Source organism: Anomaloglossus baeobatrachus, chromosome 7 (genome assembly GCF_048569485.1).
Source record: "Anomaloglossus baeobatrachus isolate aAnoBae1 chromosome 7, aAnoBae1.hap1, whole genome shotgun sequence".
Lineage (NCBI taxonomy): Eukaryota > Metazoa > Chordata > Amphibia > Anura > Aromobatidae > Anomaloglossus > Anomaloglossus baeobatrachus.
The window spans coordinates 16,371,336-16,391,629 of NC_134359.1; the positions used below are offsets into that span (position 1 = coordinate 16,371,336).

Genomic DNA, 20,294 nt, shown 5'->3' on the forward strand with positions numbered 1-20,294 from the left:
ACTGTGCAGAGTGAGGGGGGTGGAGTATGCAAAGCATGCTCCAGCCCTCAGTGCTGCCGTCCTGTACAGCGTCCCGCCCTTCCCCTGACTGGCAGGGCTGGGGGCGGGAAGAAAGAGACTAGGCCGCAAAAGCCGGGGACTCGAGTTATAAGCGCGGCCGCCGTATAAGCGCGGTCGGCGCGGAAGTCCCCGGCGCACTAACAGTCCCAGCCGCGCCGCAGTGATACCCATGGCAGCGGCGGTCAGCGCGGCAGTCCCCCTACACAAACACACTCAGCGACGCTGAAGTGTATAATAGCACAAACGCAGTCAGCGCTGCTGTCCCCGGTGCACTAGCACACCCAGCAATGCTGGAGTGTTGCTGTGCGCGGTCCCCACGGGGACACAGAGTACCTCCAAGTAGCAGGGCCATGTCCCTGAACGATACTCGGCTCCTATCCAGCAGGGTCCTCAGGAGCTGTGGATGGAGCACGGTCTCCTGTGCCTGGAGACCGAAAGGATCCCACTTCACCCAGAGCCCTAATTGAGGGATGGGGAAGGAAAGCAGCATGTGGGCTCCAGCCTCCGTACCCGCAATGGATACCTCAACCTTAACAACACCGCCGACAAGAGTGGGGTGAGAAGGGAGCATGCTGGGGGCCCTGTCATGGGCCCTCTTTTCTTCCATCCGACATAGTCAGCAGCTGCTGCTGACTAAGCTGTGGAGCTATGCGTGGATGTCTGACCTCCTTCGCACAAAGCATAAAAACTGATGAGCCCGTAGCAGCACGGGGGGTGTATAGGCTGAAGGGGAGGGGCTTTACACTTTTAGTGTAATACTTTGTGTGGCCTCCGGAGGCAGAAGCTATACACCCAATTGTCTGGGTCTCCCAATTAGGAGCGACAAAGAAAACGGACCTTTTGAGAAAAGGTCTGGACGGTCCGGAAGATGCCATGGCAACCTAATGGACAAAAGGAGCAGGTCAGGGTACCAAGCCTGCCTGGGTCAGTCTGGAGTAAGAGAATGACCCGACGGCCCCCCTTTACTGATCTTGCGCAGGACTCTGGGCAAGAGGTAGAAACGAAGCTGGGATCAACCATGAGCCAGTGTGTCTACCGCAAAACCTGAGGATTGTGGACCACGGTTGGACAGCTGAAATAGTCTGCCTCGCAGTTTTGACATCTAGGATGTGGGCTGCGGATACGGTGGACTAGGAGTCCCTTGTCCACTGAAGAATGTTGAGGCGCCAAGATTGCCAGGCGGCTGAGTGTCCCGCCCTGGAAGTCGATGTAGGAAAACGCTGTCACGTTTTCCGACTGGACTCGAATGTGCCTAGCCGCCAACAGATGGTGAAGGCTTAGAGAGCTAGAAAAAGAGCTCTGATTTCCAGCCTATTGATCCAGAGGGCTGATGCGGACAGAGTCCAAGCGCCCTGCGCTCCACGGTGGAGATATACTGCTCCCAAGGCGGAAAGACCAGCACCCTGGTGAGGATCACCCGGGACGGGGCCAGGAAGGAGCGTCCATGAGACAGAGTGGCCGAAACCACCACTGAAAACGAGCCCCTGGTCAGTGGCAAAGCCACCACCCCGTGGAAGGAGGGAGTTCGCGTGTACAGCGGAAAACATCCAGTCTCAGAGGACGCAGGAGAAACTGGGCAAGGAATCGCTTCCATTGACGCCACCGTCTGACCAGCACCTGTATTTGGTGTCTGATAGAACGACGTCGACCGCCAGCGGAGGGACTACTGATCGACTAAGAGCAGCTTCACAAGAGCCGACAGAGTCTCGAATTGCGTCCCTGAGAACCTCTGGTTTGAAGTCAGAGTGGGCCTGGACAGAATGACAAGCCACCCGAATAGATTAGAGTGGTGAGAGTAAGCGAAGTACTCTGCTAAGAGTCTGCACTGGATGAAGCCCCGAGAAGAAGGCCGTCCAGGGCAAACGATCACTGCCAATCCCTAGGGGTGCAGGACCTTAATCACAGCAGCCCCAATGAGAATACTCGAGGGGCCGTGGCTAACCCCAAGGGAAGAGCCACGAATTGGACCACTCCGATGGCAAAACGTAGTCAACGCTGGTGTGAAACTGCGATTGACCCCTGCCGAAAAGCATCTCTGATGCCGATGGCTGCTAGGGAATCTCCTTGGGTTCTTGATTGATCCGGTGAAAAAAAACACACGGAACAAGACCGAGGCTCCATGTGAAAACGCCACACCTGACCATGCTGAAAAAGCTAAAAGATCTAGGTCGGAAGGCACCGCCCTCTTCGGGGACTAGAAATAGATTTGAACAAAAATCTCAGAACCGTTCCCAGTCGAGAACCGGTACAATTACTCCATTGGCCTGCAAGAAATGCCACGGCCTGTGAGAAGGCGGCGGCCTTGGAGCCGGGAGGTGACAGAAAAAAATCTGTTTGGCGGGTGGACAGAAATCCATCCTGTAGCCATGGGAGATATGATCCCGCCCCCACTGAACGGAGACGTGGTAGAACCATACGTCGCCAAGTGGAGAGAGCCTGCCACCGACCAAGGAGGTGGTTGGCGTGGCTAGATAGCTCGGAGGAAGCTGACTCCGTGGCAGCATCTCCTGCGGTCTTTTGAAGACGCAGCTTCAAGCTATTTGGTTCTATGAACCAAGGCCGAGCTAGAGGACGATCAGATGGAGGAACGGAAACCACCAAAAACTCAACTGATTCCTGTCCTGGACAGGTTCCCTGGTTTAGGTTTGTGGCAAGGAAGAACTCTCACCGCCAAGAGCTTCCTGAATTTCATCCAGTTGGTTCCGAAGAGACTGGTCCCACCAAAGGGGAGCCCAGCAAGGAACCCCTATAGAGGCATCTGCTTTCCATTACCGAAGCCACAGGAGCCTGCGGATAGCGAGGAAAGTAGCCAAGACCACCGCCGTGCGGTGTCCAGCATGGCAGACCTGGCATAGGATGAAAAGACTGAAGTCTGGAAGTTCAGGCAACCGTTTTGGGCATAGAGTCCCTGTGAGGGAATGCATCTCCTCCAGACAAGCAGAGAAGGTACAAAAGAACCGCACTGCCGTAAAGCTGAGGAGAACGAAGCTGCTGCCGCCCCAATACCGACTTGGCCCAAGGACAACCGGGCGGACCGCAAAACCTTAAGTGAGGAGCTAACAGCCACTGACATAACGGTCCGGGCTGAGCCACCTGAGGTGACTGAGCCCACTTCTTGACCACCATTGGTGGACAGGGGAAACACAGTCCTCAGAATCACGCTTCATGGGAAGCGACTGTCAGAGCGGACCCTGGGCTTGGTCATAGGGGCCTGAAAACTGGAGTGGTTAAGGAACACACTTTGTGTTCTCCTAGGTAAGGTAACTCCGGCGGATTGGGGTCCAGTACAAAATTAATGTACCGTGGGAGCCCTATAGAGGTGCCGTCAGCCACTGATACAACTATCCGGGCTGAAAGTCTGGACACTGGAGGGGCCACGTTTGGCGAATGAGTACACTCCTTGACCACCTCTGATGGGAGGGGGAAACAGGCCGCAGAACCCCGCTTTGGGGTCTGCAGGACAGGCTGTGAGCTTGGACGCAGCAGGCTGAAAACTGGAGTGGTTAAAGAACACACTCCTCGTCCTGTTAAAGGAATACTGATGCCTTTCTGCCAGCGGGGAATACTCCCCTGATACGGGCGGATGGAGGTCCAGTACAAGTATAATGGACGCAATCCAATCATTCGGCTCTGCGTCACGTACGGACGGATCAATGTACATAAAGTAGCGTCCGAGCCCCTGGTAGAGACATCCTCCTCGTCCAGTGAGTCAGCTCGTAATCGGAGCTGCGGGACGGGGAAGGACAGGGGACCCTGCGTCTCCCTGTCAGGAGGACGGGGTCTGAGCCCAGAAGGAGAGTCCTTTGTGAGCTTTATTGAGCGAGCTGAAGCAGAAAACGCCCTGAGAGGGGTGCTGCATGCTCAGCAGATGCCAGGACAGCCGACCCCTGGAAATAGGATTCCCTCAGGGGTCAGCCACCGAAACCGGAGCAGATGGAGGGGCCACTAATTAGCAATCATTCGGCTCTGCCTCCAAGCTGAGGGGCCACCATGGTTATGAGCTCGGTACAGCCGTACGAGACTACCTGCAGTGCATAATAAAAACAACCTGCAGCCCTGCTCTGTGAGACATGCTGCAGAGGTGGGGGCTCTGTCAAGACTGGCCCCCAGCATATATAAACCGATAAAACAAGCAGCTGCACAACCGGAGGTTGTGGCTGCCAATCGTTTAAACAGACATGTCTGTGCCCCCTGGTCCCTCAGCCCAGGTCCCCACTTGTCACACAGTGGAATCTCTGTGCCTATACAGGCACAGAGAACGCCGAGAAAATGGCGACCGGAGCGAGGAGAGGGGGCGGGGCCTACTCTTAGAGCGGCAAAAGGATTCCCTCAGTGAGGTAGCCAGGGGAGGGAATCTTTCCTCAATGAGGAGTGTCCCTTCCCTTGTGCTGCGCAGCCGCTGGGCGGAGCTACACTGCCTCTCTGCATGACTGACATGCAGAGACAGTGGAAACCGAAACTAGGCCTCAGGCGAAGCCGGGGCCTAGAGTAAAACATGCGGCCGGCGTGCAGGCACCATCGGCGCGGTTCTCCAGTGAAAACTGGAGAACCGGCCGGAAATGTTAACACCAAACATAAAACACACTCCCCCAATAAATAAACATAAAGGACCCCTGGAAAGACCACTTTCTGTGGTAATAACGTCTCATATACTTAGCTTGAGACGCAGGTTGCCAGGTTCCTGGGGGATGATAGCTCCGTCCAGCAGGGTCCTGCAAAAGGGCTGCGGATGGAGACCGGTCTCCTGCAAAGCAGTGAGAACCGTGTTGGCTCCCACTTCAAGCCAGAGCCCCAGCATGGGATGGTGAAGGAGCGCGGCATGAAAGGGATACAGCCCTGAAATCAACCTTAACAGCACCGCCCAGTGGGGTGAGAAGGGACATGCCGGGAGTCCAGACTGGACCCGCTTTTCTTCCAAATCTTTGTCCAAAAGGAAAAATCAAAAATCAAAATCAGAGAATGCATGTGTGTGTGACCTCCTGAAACACAAAGCATTAAACTGGCTAGGACTGGCTAGCAGGGGGTGTATATGCTAGGAGGGAGGAGCTACACGTTTTGAGTGTAGTAACTTTGTGTGTCCTCCGGAGGCAGTAGCTATACACCCATGGTCTGGGTCTCCCATAGGAACGATAAAGAAAATCTGTTTGGAGGGCTGGAAGAGAATTCTATCCTGTAGCCGTGAGATATGATGTCTCTCACCCACTGATCGGAGACTTGCTTTAACCAAGCGTCGCCAAAGTGGGAGAGCCTGCCACCGACTAAGGACGTGGCTGGAGCGGGCAGAGAGTCATGAGGAGGCTGCCTTAGTGGCAGAACCTCCTGCGGTCTTCTGCAGACGCGCTTTTGGGCGCCAGTTGGATTTCTGATCCTTGGCTGAGTTAGCGGACGAGGCGGAAGGCTTAGAGGATGACCAGTTGGAGGAACGAAAGGAACGAAACCTCGATTGATTCCTACCCTGGGCGGGTTTCCTGGTCTTGGATTGTGGCATGGAAGTACTCTTCCCGCCAGTAGCTTCTTTAATGATTTCATCCAGCTGTTCACCAAACAGCCGTGAACCAGCAAAAGGGAGCCCAGCAAGAAACTTCTTGGAAGAAGCGTCTGCCTTCCACTCTCGAAGCCACAAAATCCTGCGGATAACAAGAGAATTAGCTGAAGCCACCGCAGTGCGGTGAGCAGCCTCTAGCATGGCAGACATGGCATAGGATGAAAAAGCTGAAGCTTGGGAAGTTAAGGTAACCATCTCAGGCATAGATTCCTTGGTGAGGGAATGCATCTCCTCTAGAGAAGCAGAGATGGCTTTGAGAGCCCACACTGCTGCAAAAGTCGGGGAAAACGCGGCCCCCGCAGCTTCATACACAGATTTGGCCAGAAGGTCAATCTGACGGTCAGTGGAATCCTTAAGTGAGGTGCCGTCAGCCACCGACACAACGGTCCGGGCTGAGAGCCTAGACACTGGGGGGTCTACCTTTGGGGAGTGAGACCACTCCTTGACCACCTCAGGTGGAAATGGAAACCGGTCATCAGAACCACGCTTTGGAAAGCGTTTGTCAGGGCAGGCCCTGGGTTTGGTCACAGCGGTCTGAAAACTGGAGTGGTTAAAGAACACACTCCTCACTCTCTTAGGCGAGGTAAACTGATGTTTTTCTGCCAAAGAGAGTTGCTCCTCTGATACTGGCGGATTGAGATCCAGCACAGAATTAATAGAAGCAATCAAATCACTAAGATCTGAGTCACCCTCAGAGAAATCGATGGGATACATGGCCTCAGAGCCCCCCGTGAGGGCATCCTCCTCATCTTGAGAGTCAGCTCTTGAGACAGAGCCGTGGGATGGGGAGGGGGAGGAAACCCTGCGCCTTCTCTTAGAAGGACGGGGTCTGGGATCAGATGATGAATCCTCCGTGAGCTCTGATGGACGGAGGTCAGAGGATAGGAGTCCTCTGTCAAGAGTATTAGAGGCACCCTGTGAGGGAGGCTGATGCATATTCATCAAAGTCCTGGACAAAAGTCCCATGGACTCAGCAAATGACTGGGATATGGACCTAGAAAAGGACTCTACCCAGGTCGGGGGTTCAGCCATAGGTGCAGCAGCAGCCTGAGAGACCACTGGGGGTGAGACTCCAGGCTGTGGCACCGCCAAGTTAGAGCAAACATCACAATGTGGATAAGTGCTCGGCTCAGGCAGCAGGAGCTTACATGCAGTGCATGCAGAATAAAGCTTTGGAGCCTTGCTCCTTGTGTGAGACATGCTGCTGGAGTGGGGGCTCTGCAGAGAATGAACCCCAGGGAGAACATACAGAGGTCCACAACCGGAGACCGGCTGTGGCTTACCAGACCGCTGAGCGCGGTGTTGTGTGCCCTCCAGATCCCGAAGCGCGGTCCCCCAGAGCGCAGCACCTCAGCAGAGATGCAGAATGCAGGATGTCCCAGAGCAGAGTGAACTCTGCCTGAGAAATGGCCGCCGGAGCGAAGAGAGGGGGCGGGACTAGGGGCATTCCTATAAAAGAGCGGGAACTGGAGGGCTATAGAGACCTGCCGGGAAGGAGGGACGCCCCAGCAGAGGGGAGTGTCCCTCCCCTGTGTAGAACGGCCGCCGGGAGGAGCCGAACCTGTCCCTTTGCATGAGTGACATGCGAGGGCAGGAAAACGAAACTAGGCCTCCGGCGAAGCCGGGGCCTAAATTTAAGCGGCGAGGCCGACAAGCAGGCACCATCGGCGCGGTTCTCGGGCAAAAGCTGGAGAACCCGCCGGAAAAGTTAAAAACAATCACATACAGCATACTCTCCCCTTACAATAAAGAACCGGGACCCCCAACATAAACGTCTTAGGTACTTCGCTGCTGAGACGCAGGGCCATGTCCCTGGGAATGAGTGCTCCGGTCCAACAGAATCCTCAAGGGGCTGTGGATGGAGACCGTGCTGGCTCCCACTTCAAGCCAGAGCCCAAAAGGGATGGTGAAGGAGCGCGGCATGTAAGGCTTCAGCCTTGTAAATCAACCTTAACAACACCGCCGACACAGTGGGGTGAGAAGGGACATGCCGGGAGTCCAGACATGGACCCGCTTTTCTTCCAACTCTTTCCAAAAGTCAAACAAATCAGATGAGAATGCATGTGTGGATGTATGCCTCCTGAACACAAAGCAATAAACTGGCTGGGACTGGCTACCAGGGGGTGTATAAGCTCAGAGGGAGGAGCTACACTTTTAAGTGTAGTACTTTGTGTGTCCTCCGGAGGCAGAAGCTAAACACCCATGGTCTGGGTCTCCCAAAGGAACGATAAAGAAATAAAGATACATTAATCTGATCTTCTGAATGGTGATCACTGGTGCGGCATATGAAAACCAGTCTCTACCTTTCTCTGTTATCTGCCGTTTGGGTTGCTGCTGCCGTGGTCTATTTCTACATGCGATTACATCTGGTGAGTAGTATTACTCCCCCCCTGCACCCCGCACATATTGGGGTATTCATAGTTATGCCCTCCCCCCAATAGAATTAGCATGAGTATTATACAATCAATTTAATTTTTCACTAGCAGGACCTGTGTGAGGTCATACCCATGTGACCTTCTGGTCACATGGGTATGACCTCACAGGTCCTGCTAGTGAAAAAGTAAAAGAAAGCAAAGAAGAGTGTCACCTATACAAAGTAAAGGCCAGCATACGGTCCATCAGCTTTAATACATGGCTGACAGACCGTGCTCTCACAATGGTTGACAGCTGGGATTGTCCTGAAAATCGATGGAGCTTGACAAATGGAGTAAGAACTTTCCGGCAACATTATTAGTCGCAATATTATATATATACATATAAAACAAAAGAGCTGATGAGTTAGAAGTAACAGCCAAGCAAATCAAAGGCAAAATGCCCCAACAGTCTCCTAACCGCAACATACGTAGAAGAATCATTCTCTTTAGGGTAATCTTCAATCTCTGGACTTGACAGTAATCGCTTCCTTTTTTCACTCCTGCGAGTGTGAAAAATAGTTTAAATTGACCCGGGAAAAACCCAAGTCACCTACCTGCATGGATGCCCCCCGCACAAAAACAAATAACAGCTAATGTATCACTCATGCGATGCGGATATACTTTGCCTAACATTCAATGATATATTATATCTATATTTCATGCCCTACAGGACTTGCTCACTAAGTACCTGGTTTCCATCAGGCCCGTCCTGTGTGGAGTCGAGGTCGCGGGAGTATTCCGGTTCGGAGTCATGTTCTTCGGTGAGGTCTTTACCGGGATTCTCCCATTATTGTTTAATGGCTTTTTTACTGGCGTTTCATCTTTGCTGTCGAAGCTCACTCTCTTGGTTGGAGTCTTAAAAATATAACAGTATGAGATTAGGAAAACTAACATATGTAGTATTTACAAGACTAGAAGATGTGGGGTGCTCATTATTAAAGCTCTTTCGCCCCATCAAAAATAAAACAATTGGTAGTGCCACTCTGTGTTTAGCTACTTTGCCTTTATATGCTCTTGCCTTAGGCTACTTTTACACTGCGTTTTGCCTTACGTTTAGTGGTCCCGTCAGGGCATCCGTCCGAACAGTCCCTCCCCCACCCCGCAAAGCGTGTTTCGGATTCATGCGCCGACAGGGCCATTGACTGTAATGGAGCAGACTACGTTAGCGTGTGCTCTGTTTTGTATTATTTCCGGGCATAAATGTTTTCTGCAGACGGACACCAAAATGCCGTTTGAAAGGGGTCTTACTGTTACATCTACGGCTTTCTCAATAATCAGCTAGGCTCCGGTTGGTGGTGTACCCTGCTGAGGTCATTATTTTGCTTAGGTGCAGCATCATTCACCTATGGTTTTCTGTGTCTCCCAACAAAGGCTCTGAGAAAAGGGGCGTGAATATTTCTTTTAAACGTCCGCCCCCTCAAACTTTTTAATGCTTTTACTAGTCCTTTTAGATTATGTGAAGCTGCGATCTTCTGATCGTGCTTCCCTGGTCTATACAGCAGCCGGCATTCAGAGGAAGCTCATCATGACAGGGGTCATCAGCTGACCCCCGATGTACTGACAAAACCAATGATGCGTTCCCCACCAGCGCATGTTAAATCCCGCTGTCAACAATTGATAGCTAGATTTCACGAGTTAACAGTAGCAGGTGGATCTCCGATCTGCCCGCTGATATTAGAAGCACTTCTGATCAGATCGCCGACATGTGCAGAAAAGTACACAATCTATGATGTACTAGTCTGTCATAGATCATGAAGGGTGTTAATACAAGTGCAAATATGCATTAGTATTACACTGATATGAATATGGCCTAGAGAGCCTTTTACCTGGCTTCTGTTAGTCAATGGTCTGATGCTCTCCCTCTGAATACTTCTGTTCCCCAGGATGCCTCCGAAGCTTGCGGACCCTTGAGTGGGTTTCACTGATAAACAGATTACAGCAATAGTGAAGAAGTGACGACCGTACCAAACAATCATAAATGAATGTCTGCATCAATAGGAAAGTCTATGGAGCTTTCACAGTTTATCAATATAGTAAAACTAACACAAAATATGTAAATAATAATAAAGAAAAAAAAAAAAAAAAAAAAGAAGGTTACACACCTTACATTTCATTAGTAACATGAAGTCACAATGATGACCTTACCAGTTTGTGCCTTTTCATGGGTGATGAGCTCCAGGAGGTGTTTCAGCTGCTCGGCGTCCTTGCTCAGGGCCTTATCAATAGTGAGAGAACTGGAATCTTTCATAGTGAGCATAAGTCGGGACAGTATCCCGCCCGCCGGCTTCAGGACGATATTTTTGATGTTCTGATTAAGCTGCAGACGAGAGATAATAATGATCTCAATAAAACAGTCAGCTCAGTACACAAAAAAACAAGCCCTCACACAACGATCGATGCAAATATTAAAATGTCTCAAAGAACAGCGACAAAAGCAGAATTTTTTTTCACCAAAAAAAAAAAAAAAAAGTTACGGTTCTTGGAAGAAAGTGAAGATGCAATGACGAAAAATCGACGTATCGAGAAAGAATAAGCTGTTAAGAAGGGAAAAAAAAAGGGGCCATTGTTATAAATAGCAAATTTTGGGGCTTTTTGGACACCAGTCTCCTTGCATACAATGGACAATAAAATAAATAAATAAAAAAAAAAAAACAGGATCTGCTTGCGTCAGTGAATAGGAAGCATAAGACGAACCTGAAATTTAGATGGCGCCCCACCGGCTTTGAAATTCACGATGAGGGTGAACTTGTTGTCCTTTTCGATGACCTCACACTCGCCCTCTTTCCATTTTGACGTCCCCATATTCAGGCAGTGAATGCGGATTGAGCCGTGCAAAGACAGCGAGGCCATTTTGGATTAAGGCAGGCGTCCCCCCCTCAAGGAAAAAAAAAAAAGAAAAAAGAAAAAAAAAAAAAAAAAGACGACCTGGGGGGGAAAAAAAAAAATAACTACATGTCAAACTGTGAAAAGAATAAAGAAAAAGAGGAGGCAAAAGAGAAAAATAGAAAGTGATAAAATACGGTAAAAGAAGGGAATTTTGTTTACTTACCGTAAATTCCTTTTCTTCTAGCTCCTATTGGGAGACCCAGACAATTGGGTGTATAGCTTCTGCCTCCGGAGGCCACACAAAGTATTACACTTTAAAAAGTGTAACCCCTCCCCTCTGCTATACACCCTCCCGTGCATCACGGGCTCCTCAGTTTTGGTGCAAAAGCAGGAAGGAGAAAGCTTATAAATTGGTCTAGGGTAAATTCAATCCGAAGGATGTTCGGAGAACTGAAACCATGAACCAAAAGAACAATTCAACATGAACAACATGTGTACACAAAAGAACAACAGCCCGAAGGGCACAGGGGCGGGTGCTGGGTCTCCCAATAGGAGCTAGAAGAAAAGGAATTTACGGTAAGTAAACAAAATTCCCTTCTTCTTTGTCGCTCCATTGGGAGACCCAGACAATTGGGACGTCCAAGAGCAGTCCCTGGGTGGGTAAAAGAATACCTCGATAAAAAGAGCCGAAAAACGGCCCCCTCTTACAGGTGGGCAACTGCCGCCTGAAGGAGTCGCCTACCTAGGCTGGCATCTGCCGAAGCATAGGCATGCACCTGATAGTGTTTCGTGAAAGTGTGCAGACTCGACCAGGTAGCTGCCTGACACACCTGCCGAGCCGTAGCCTGGTGTCGCAATGCCCAGGACACCGACGGCTCTGGTAGAATGGGCCTTCAGCCCTGCAGGAATCTGAAGCCTAAAAGAACGGTAGGCTTCAAGAATCGGTTCCTTGATCCACCGAGCCAAGGTTGACTTGAAAACCTGAAATCCCTTACTCTGGCCCGCGATAAGGACAAGAGCGCATCAGCCCGGCGCAGGGGCGCCGTGCGAGAAATGTAGAGCCGGAGTGCTCTCACCAGATCTAATAAATGCAAATCCTTTTCACATTGGTGAACTGGATGCGGACCCAAAGAGGGTAAGACGATATCCTGATTGAGATGAAACGGGGATACCTTAGGGAGAAAGTCCGGGACCGGACGTAGAACCACCCTATCCTGGTGAAACACCAGGAAGGGGGCTTTGCATGACAGCGCTGCTAGCTGAGACACTCTTCTGAGTGACGTGACTGCCACTAGGAAGGCCACCCTTTGCGAAAGGCGAGATAGAGAGATCCCGCATCGGCTCGAAAAGTGGCTTCTGAAGAGTCGTCAGCACCCTGTTAAGATCCGAGGGTGTTAACGGACGCTTGTAAGGCGAGACCGGAAAGCGCCGATACTTGTCCCTTGAGAGAGCCGAGAGACAAGCCCTTGTCCATTCCGGATTGAAGGAAAGAAAGAAAAGTGGGCAAGGCAAACGGCCAGGGAGTAAAACCCTGATCAGAGCACCAGCATAAGAAGATCCTCCAAGTCCTGTGATAGATCTTGGCGGACGTTGGTTTCCTGGCCTCTCTCATGGTGGCAATGAAATCTGGAGATATCCCTGATGACGCTAGGAGCCAGGACTCAATGGCCACACAGTCAGGTTTAGAGCCGCAGAATTCAGAAGGAAATATGGCCCTTGAGGCAGCAAGTCTGGTCGGTCTGGGAGTGTCCACGGTTGACCCACCGTGAGGTGCCACAGATCCGGGTACCACGACCTCCTCGGCCAGTCTGGAGCAACGAGGATGGCGCGGCGACAGTCTGACCTGATCTTGCGTAACACTCTGGGCAGTAGTGCCAGAGGAGGAAATACATAAGGCAGTCGAAACTGCGACCAGTCGTGAACTAGCGCGTCTGCCGCCAGAGCTCTGTGATCCTTGGACCGAGCCATGAAGCCGGGACTTTGTTGTAGTGCCGAGACGCCATTAGATCGACGTCCGGCGTTCCCCAGCGGCAACAGATCTCTAGAAACACGTGCGGGTGAAGAGACCATTCCCCTGCGTCCATGCCCTGGCGACTGAAAAAATCTGCTTCCCAGTTTTCTACGCCCGGGATGTGAACTGCGGAGATGTTGGAGGCTATGGCTTCCGCCCACAGCCGAATCCGCCGAACTGCTCGGAAGGCTTGACGACTGCGTGTGCCGCCCTGGTGGTTGATGTACGCAACCGCCGTGGCGTTGTCCGACTGAATTCGGATCTGCCTGCCCTCCAGCCACCGCTGGAACACCTTTAGGGCTAGATCCACTGCCCTTATCTCCAGAACATTGATCTGAAGGGAGGACTCTGTCGGAGTCCAGGTTCCCTGAGCCGAGTGGAGTCCCCCCCCTGACAGACTCGCGTCCGTCGTGACCACAGCCTCAGCTGGGGGCCGGAAGGATTTTTCCTTCGCCCAGGAAGTGGAAAGAAGACACCACTGAAGAGAGGTTTTGCTGCAAGGGAAAGAGAGACGTTCTTGTCTAGGGACGTCGACCTCCTGTCCCATTTGCGGTGTCCGATAGAATCGGACGCAGACGAAACTGCGCAAGGGAACTGCCTCCCTTGCTGCCACCATCTTCCTGAGAAAGTGCATGAGGCGCCTCAAGGGGTGACTGGGCCCGAAGGAGAGATTGCACCCCTGTCTGTAGTGAACGCTGACTATGCAGCGGAAGCTTCACTATCGCTGAGAGAGTATGAAACTCCATCCCGAGGTAAGTCAGTGATTGGGTCGGTGTCAGTTTTGACCTTGGAAATTTGATGATCCACCCGAACCCCTGGAGAGTCTCCAGAGCAATGGTCAGGTTGTGTTGACATGCCACCCAGGAGGGTGTCTTGACTAGAAGATCGTCTAGGTAAGTGATCACCGAGTGGCCCTGAGAGTGTAGGACCGCCACCACTGCTGCCATGACCTTGGTGAAGACCCGTGGGGCTGTCGCCAGGCCGAATGGCAGTGCCACGAACTGAAGGTGTTCGTCCCTGATGGCGAAACGCAGAATGCGTTGAAGCTCGGGTGCGATCGGCACATGGAGATAAGCATCCTTGATGTCAATTGATGCTAGGAAGTCTCCTTGTGACATCGAGGCTTCAGAGTGTTCACCGCCTGAAAAAGTGCATCGGCTTGCTCGGGGGCGGAGATGTTTTGAAGAAATGAGTCGGAGGACGAGAGCAGAGCTCTATCCTGTAACCGTGAGACAGAATGTCTCTCACCCATCGGTCTTGGACATGTGGCCACCAGGCGTCGCAAAAGCGGGAGAGCCTGCCACCGACCGAGGACGCGGTCTTGGTGAGGCCGAAGTCATGAGGAAGCCGCCTTGTGACTTAGACCGCCATGCAGAAGAGTTCCTCTAGCCCTCCTCTGACCTATTGGACGTGGAGGAACGGAACTTTGCTGAGGACCGAAATGACCGAAACCTTTGGACTGGGGCAAGGACGAGACCTTTCCCTTGGACTGTCTAGTAACTTCATCCAATTGCTCGCCAAACAAACGGTCGCCAGAAAATGGCAAACCGGTTAAGAACTTCTTGGAAGCAGAGCCTGCCTTCCATTCACGTAGCCACATGGCCCTGCAGACTGCCACCGACTTGGTGGATGCTACCGCTGTACGGCTCGCAGAGTCCAGGAACGGCGTTCATGGCGTAGAACGAAAAAACCTACGCCTGAGAAGTGAAGGACACAACCTGCGTGGCAGAGGTATGTGCAACCGCAATAATCTCAGCCTGAGAAGCTGAGATAGCTTGGAGTGCCCTCACGGCTGCGAAGGCTGGAGCAAAAGATGCGACTATGGCTTCATAGATGGATTTCATCATAAGCTTTATTTGCCTGTCAGTGGCATTCGTGAGAGATGGACATCTGCCACTAATACTACGGATCTAGCCGCCAGCCTAGAGACTGGAGGATCCACCCTGTGACACTGAGCCCAACCCTAAACAACGTCAGGGGGGAAAAGGGTAACGTGTGTCAATAAGGCGCTTAGTAAGCGCTTGTCCGTAAAGTTCTGTGCTTCTGGACGGCCCCTCTGGAGTTAGAGTGATCGAAACACGCACTCCTGATGAAGTCGGGGAAGGTTCCCAGCGGGCCCGCTTAGCCTATCATAGGCCGCGGTCCGTGACGGAGTTCTCACCGTGGGATCTGGGTGTTACCCCAGGAGCCCCTTGTTGTACCGACCCAGAGGGACCCGGGAGCGATGAACTCACAGCTCCCTGGCCCTGTGTTATCGGTCTGGACTGCAAGGCTTCCAGCATCTTAGCAGACCCTCTGTCCATAGACTGAGTCCTGGAATGTGAAAGCTACTCAGGGATTTGCTGATTCCAACATGCAAACTCTGTCCCTGTCATCTGTGCAGTGGAAACCGGCGGTACCACCTGGCCGAGGGTCCCACCAGTGCCGGAGGCTCCGGCTGAGTGAGTGCCCCCGGGGCCAAGCATTCACAAGAGGTACAGGTTGTAAAATAAGCCAGTGCCTTGGCACCCTTACTCTTTAAGAGCAGACAACAGCATGTCGTCCGCAGAGTAAACAGTGAGGGTATACAGCCAAAAGCAAATAATGCTGCCGAACAGTGAGATCATATACCATATAAATAAACACATATTATAATATATATATATATATATATATATATATATATATACACACTGCGGCACCAAGGGGGGTCAGCACCTGAAAAACTGGTGCCTCACAGTGCTCAGTGAGGGGGAAGGAGGATACCAACGTATGCTCCAGCCCTCCCTGCCGACGTCCAGTCGGCCGTCCCGTCGTTACCCCTGACTGGCAGGCCCGAGAACGGGAGTATATGGTACTAGGCCGTAAGAGCCGGGGACTAAATTTAAAAACGCGGCCGGCAAACATGGCGCGGTCGGCGCGGTAGTCCCAGTCTCACAAACCACTCAGCAACCGCTGCGGCGTTTGTAACACAGATGCTGCATGCACCGTCCCTCAGGGGACACAGAGTACCTTATGATGCAGGGCTCTGTCCCTGATGATGTCCAGTCTCCTGTCCGTCAGAATCCCCCAGGGGCTGCGGATGGAGCCCGGTCCCAGTGCATGTCGATCGGTTAGGATCCCCCTCTCCCAGAGCAGTGGAGCAGATTCTGAGATCCTCCACCGGCAGAATTATAACAATGGCTGCCGGCGTTCCGAGGGGAGGAGAGAGCCGTGGGCGGAACCGCAAAAGTGCGGGAACCTGGTGGCCCATAGTGATCAGTGAGGGGGGCGGAGGACAGCGAAGTGTGCTCCAGCCCTCACTGTCGGCATCATACCGACCGTCCCGCCTTTCTCCCTGACTGGCAGGCTCAGGGGCGGGAGTTTAACAGACTAGGCCGCAAAAGCCGGGGACTAAAGTAAAAACCGCGGCCGGCAAACAGACACGGTCGGCGCGGTAGTCCCAGACAAAAAATCCACACCGCAGTCGCAGCTGCGTCTGAGGCCAAGGTGCTTCATGCACCGTCCCAACGGGGACACAGAGTACCTGAAGATGCAGGGCCATGTCCCTGACGATACTCCGTCTCCTGTCCGGCAGATTCCCCCAGGGGCTGCGGAGGGAGCCCGGTCCCAGTGGCTGGATGACCGGTTAGGATCCCACTTCCCCAGAGCCCCTAAGGGATGGGGAAGGAAAACGGCATGTGGCTCCTGCCTGTGTACCCGCAATGGGTGCCTCAACCTTAACAGCACCGCCGACTCAGTGGGGTGAGAAGGGAGCATGCCGGGGGCCCTGTTAGGGGCCCTCTTTTCTTCCATCCGATATAATCAGCAGCTGCTGCTGACTAAAATGTGGAGCATTGTGTGCATGTGTGCCTCCTTCAACACAAAGCATAAAACTGATGAGCCCGTGATGCACGGGAGGGTGTATAGCAGAGGGGAGGGGTTACACTTTTTAAAGTGTAATAACTTTGTGTGGCCTCCGGAGGCAGAAGCTATACACCCAATTGTCTGGGTCTCCCAATGGAGCGACAAAGAAAAAATAAAATCTGGATTTACTTAAAGGGAAATCTTTAAAGAAGGCTGTCAAGGCACCAAAGTAAAAGGAAAAAAAAAAAAAGAAAAAAAAAAAAGTGTAGGCATTGATTGTTTGAAAATAATGAACTCTCCTCCCAATTGCCCCGCTATGCAGTGCGGGCCTCTCTAGAGGTTGGCAAGTCCCACCATATTGCTTCCAGAGGCAGCAAAGGCCTCCAGACTGCCCTGCGCTGGATCTGAGGGGGTACGCATTAAGGGATAACCCCTGCTACAGGACACGTGATGGCATGTTTGTCCCATTTGCAACTAAGGGCTTATTGAATACAACCCTCCCTCCTAATCACCAACATGTTTGCTTACCCATGAAGCCCAGCCTGTGGCTTCATAGGAAATTAATCATTTCACTGAACTGCTAACCTGTCCTTTACAAACGATCGCAAAATCAAGTCACAACAGACCAGAGCAAAGCGCAGCGACCCAAACAAAAGGGCTGAAAATAGTGTTCCACGGGCCACACTATGCCCTACCCCACCCACCACACCACTATCACTGCTAGCTGTATCTTCAGGATGCGGATAGCAGTGAATATGGGGAGGGGGGGGGGGCCCTCGCGTCGTCCACAGGGGACTATGTATATGGGGATGTAAGAATAAATTCTGCAGAATATTAAGTGATACAATTAACTCCTTAACGACCAATGATGTACTAGTACGTCATCGATTATCTCGCGGTAATCACTGCCGGCTGTTGCGGTGTGACGGCGGTGATCCCCGCACGTCTGCTGATTTGAACAACAGCCATGTGGGTCTAACAGACTCACGCCTGCTTGCCACTTGGATCGCGCTGTCAAAATCTGACAGATTTAAGTGGCCGCGGCGTGGATTGCGCGGTTTCCCGCTGCCATCGGCAGCCTTGTGACGCCATCACGGGGAGGCTATGGTTGCCATGGATCATGTGATGATCCGTCGCCATCATGACATACTTCTTGTAAGAGCCAATAGAGTGGTGGCTCTTAAAAGGAACAGTGCATTTTTGCTGATCAGAGGTGTGCACCTCTTATCAATAGAAATACACAAGCGATCAGACTGCTGATCCATAAAGTCCCCTAGGGGGCCTGACTAGTAAAATTAAAAAAAAAAGTTCAGATCACCCCCCCATTTGCCTCATTGAAATGTAAACAATATATACAGATTAGGTATAGCTGCATTCAGAAATGCCTGATCAAAATATAAAAATCAATTAATAATATTAATTCATTAATTTATATGGCGCTATTAATTCCACAGCGCTTTACATACATTGGTAACTCCGTTCCCATTGGGGCTCACAATCTAGAGTCCCTATCAGTATGTTTTTGGAGTGTGGGAGGAAACCGGAGAACCCGGAGGAAATCCATGCAAACACGGGGAGAACATACAAACTCCTTGCAGATGTGTCCTAGGTGGGATTTAAAACCCAGGACCCCAGACTGCAGTGCTAACCACTGAGCCACCACAAGACTGCAGTGCTAACTACTGAGCTATTGTGCCGCCCAATCTGATCGGTAAACGTGACGAGAAAAAAAAAAACAAAACGCCAAAATTACTTTTTTTTTGTCGCTACAGAAGTTTTTTAAAATGCAATAACAGGCAATCAAAATGTAGCTTCTGCGCAAAAATGGATTTAAACCGTCAGTTCAAGACGCAACAAATAAGCCATCGCTGAGCCATAGAGCCTGAAAAATGAGAAAGTTATGGGGTCAGACATTGTCAACAAAAGCGCAGTTTTTTGGGGGGGAAAAACATCTACATTTTTTTTTTCACTCCTTAGGGCTGGTTCACACTAAGCGACAGCGACAACGATGTCGATGGTACGTCACCATTTTCTGTGACGTAACAGCGACCTTGTAAGTCGCTGTTATGATCGCTGCTTAGCTGTCAAACACAGCAGCCGAAGCAGCGATCATAACCGCGAGAGCAGGGAGCCGCGCACACTGCTTAGCGCTGGCTCCTTGCTCTCCTAGCTACAGTACGCATCGGGTTAATTAACCCGATGTGTACTGCAGCTACATGTGCAGAGAGCCGGAGCCAGCAGCACTGGCAGCGTGAGAGCTGCGGAGGCTGGTAACTAAGGTAAATATCGGGTAACCACCTTGGTTACCCGATGTTTACCCTGGTTACAGCTTTCCGCAGCTGCCAGATGCTGGCTCCTGCTCGCTTCATTTCGTCGCTCTCTCGCTGTCACACATAGCGATCTGTGCGTCACAGCAGGAGAGCGCCTTTGAAGAAAACAAACCAGGGCTGTGTGTAACGAGCAGCGATCTCGCAGCAGGGGCCAGATCGCTGCTCAGTGTCACACACAGCGAGATCGCTAATGAGGTCACTGTTGCGTCACCAAAACCGTGCCGTAGCAGCGATTTCGGTAGCGATCTTGCTATGTGTGAAGCACCCCTTAGATAAAAGTAAACCTATACATGTTATGTGTCTATTAAGTTGCACCAACCTGAGGAATCACAGCGACATCAGTTTTACCACATAGTGAATAAAATACCCCTAAAACTATCGTGCACACTTTCTTTTTGCAATGTCACCGTTTTCCAGTACACTATGTGGTAAAACTAATGGTTCCATTCAAAAGTACAACTCGTCCTGCAAAAACATAAGCATTAAAAAAAAAAAGTTACAGCTCTCGGAAAAAGGGGAGCAAAAAACAAAGATAAAAAAAAAAAATGGAAAAATCGCTCGGGGGTGAAGGGGTTAAGACACTGCAGTCTAACAATAAAATCCCAAACAATCATCATCTGCTCCAACACAGTATTAATAAGCGCTGCAGCCGATCCGGGGGAGGGTGTTTAAGCCGCTGCCACTGCTCGGGGGGTATACAGTATACAGGGGGGTCCGGAGTGACAGACAGAAGGGTTTGGGTTTTTTAACCATTTCCCCTCGGGTGGAGGAGTTTGGGGGTGTTTGTTGCAGCTTTTCAGCGCATTATGTGGTATCCTGGAGATTCGCCTTGATAACTGAAGAGGCCGGAAAACGAGAAGTTAGAGTAAAAGGAAGAGGAACTGTTTACAACATGGAGGGGTTCGGCCCTCGGCCTGCTGCTCCTTGTAGTGCGCCCCGGCCGCGGTAACAGTGACAGGGCGCCGGACATCACCCCGGACACCGGAGCCAGCACCGGCCCCCTCAGGCACTCACCGTCTGCGGGCTCCCTCCGCCCGGCGGCCCGAGCCTTCGGCCTGGAACACGTACCACACACTCACACGATTTGGCGGGAACCTCCTAGCGAAGGGACGTGAGGAACGAAGCGACGCACTTGGCGTATGACGTCACCACGCAGCGCACCTTGATGACGTTGCTGCGTTGTTCTTGCCCAAGCGCGCATGCTGATTACGTCACTTCCTACTGTTATCCTTTTCTGGGGACGTAGATCACGTACGCAGGTGACGTGAGGAGGCGGGGTTCCG

The 20,294-nt window shown here is 51.7% G+C and overlaps 1 protein-coding gene across 2 annotated transcripts in view; it reads right to left on the reverse strand.

Annotated features, from left to right (window-relative positions):
* Positions 1-20,122, reverse strand: part of USP37 (ubiquitin specific peptidase 37) — a 104,649-nt gene extending 84,527 nt beyond the window's left edge. The window contains exons 1-6 of one of the 2 annotated variants that reach the window (XM_075317076.1): positions 20,026-20,122; positions 10,714-10,944; positions 10,165-10,336; positions 9,846-9,940; positions 8,708-8,874; positions 8,448-8,519 (exon numbers count right to left, since the gene is read on the reverse strand). In XM_075317076.1, coding sequence (XP_075173191.1) covers positions 8,448-8,519; positions 8,708-8,874; positions 9,846-9,940; positions 10,165-10,336; positions 10,714-10,869 — 662 coding nt within the window. In that variant the 5' untranslated portion in view covers positions 10,870-10,944; positions 20,026-20,122. The remainder of the gene's footprint in view (positions 1-8,447; positions 8,520-8,707; positions 8,875-9,845; positions 9,941-10,164; positions 10,337-10,713; positions 10,945-20,025) is intronic. The other variant, XM_075317077.1, reaches the window with a different exon arrangement.
* Between the last annotated feature and the right edge of the window lie 172 nt (positions 20,123-20,294).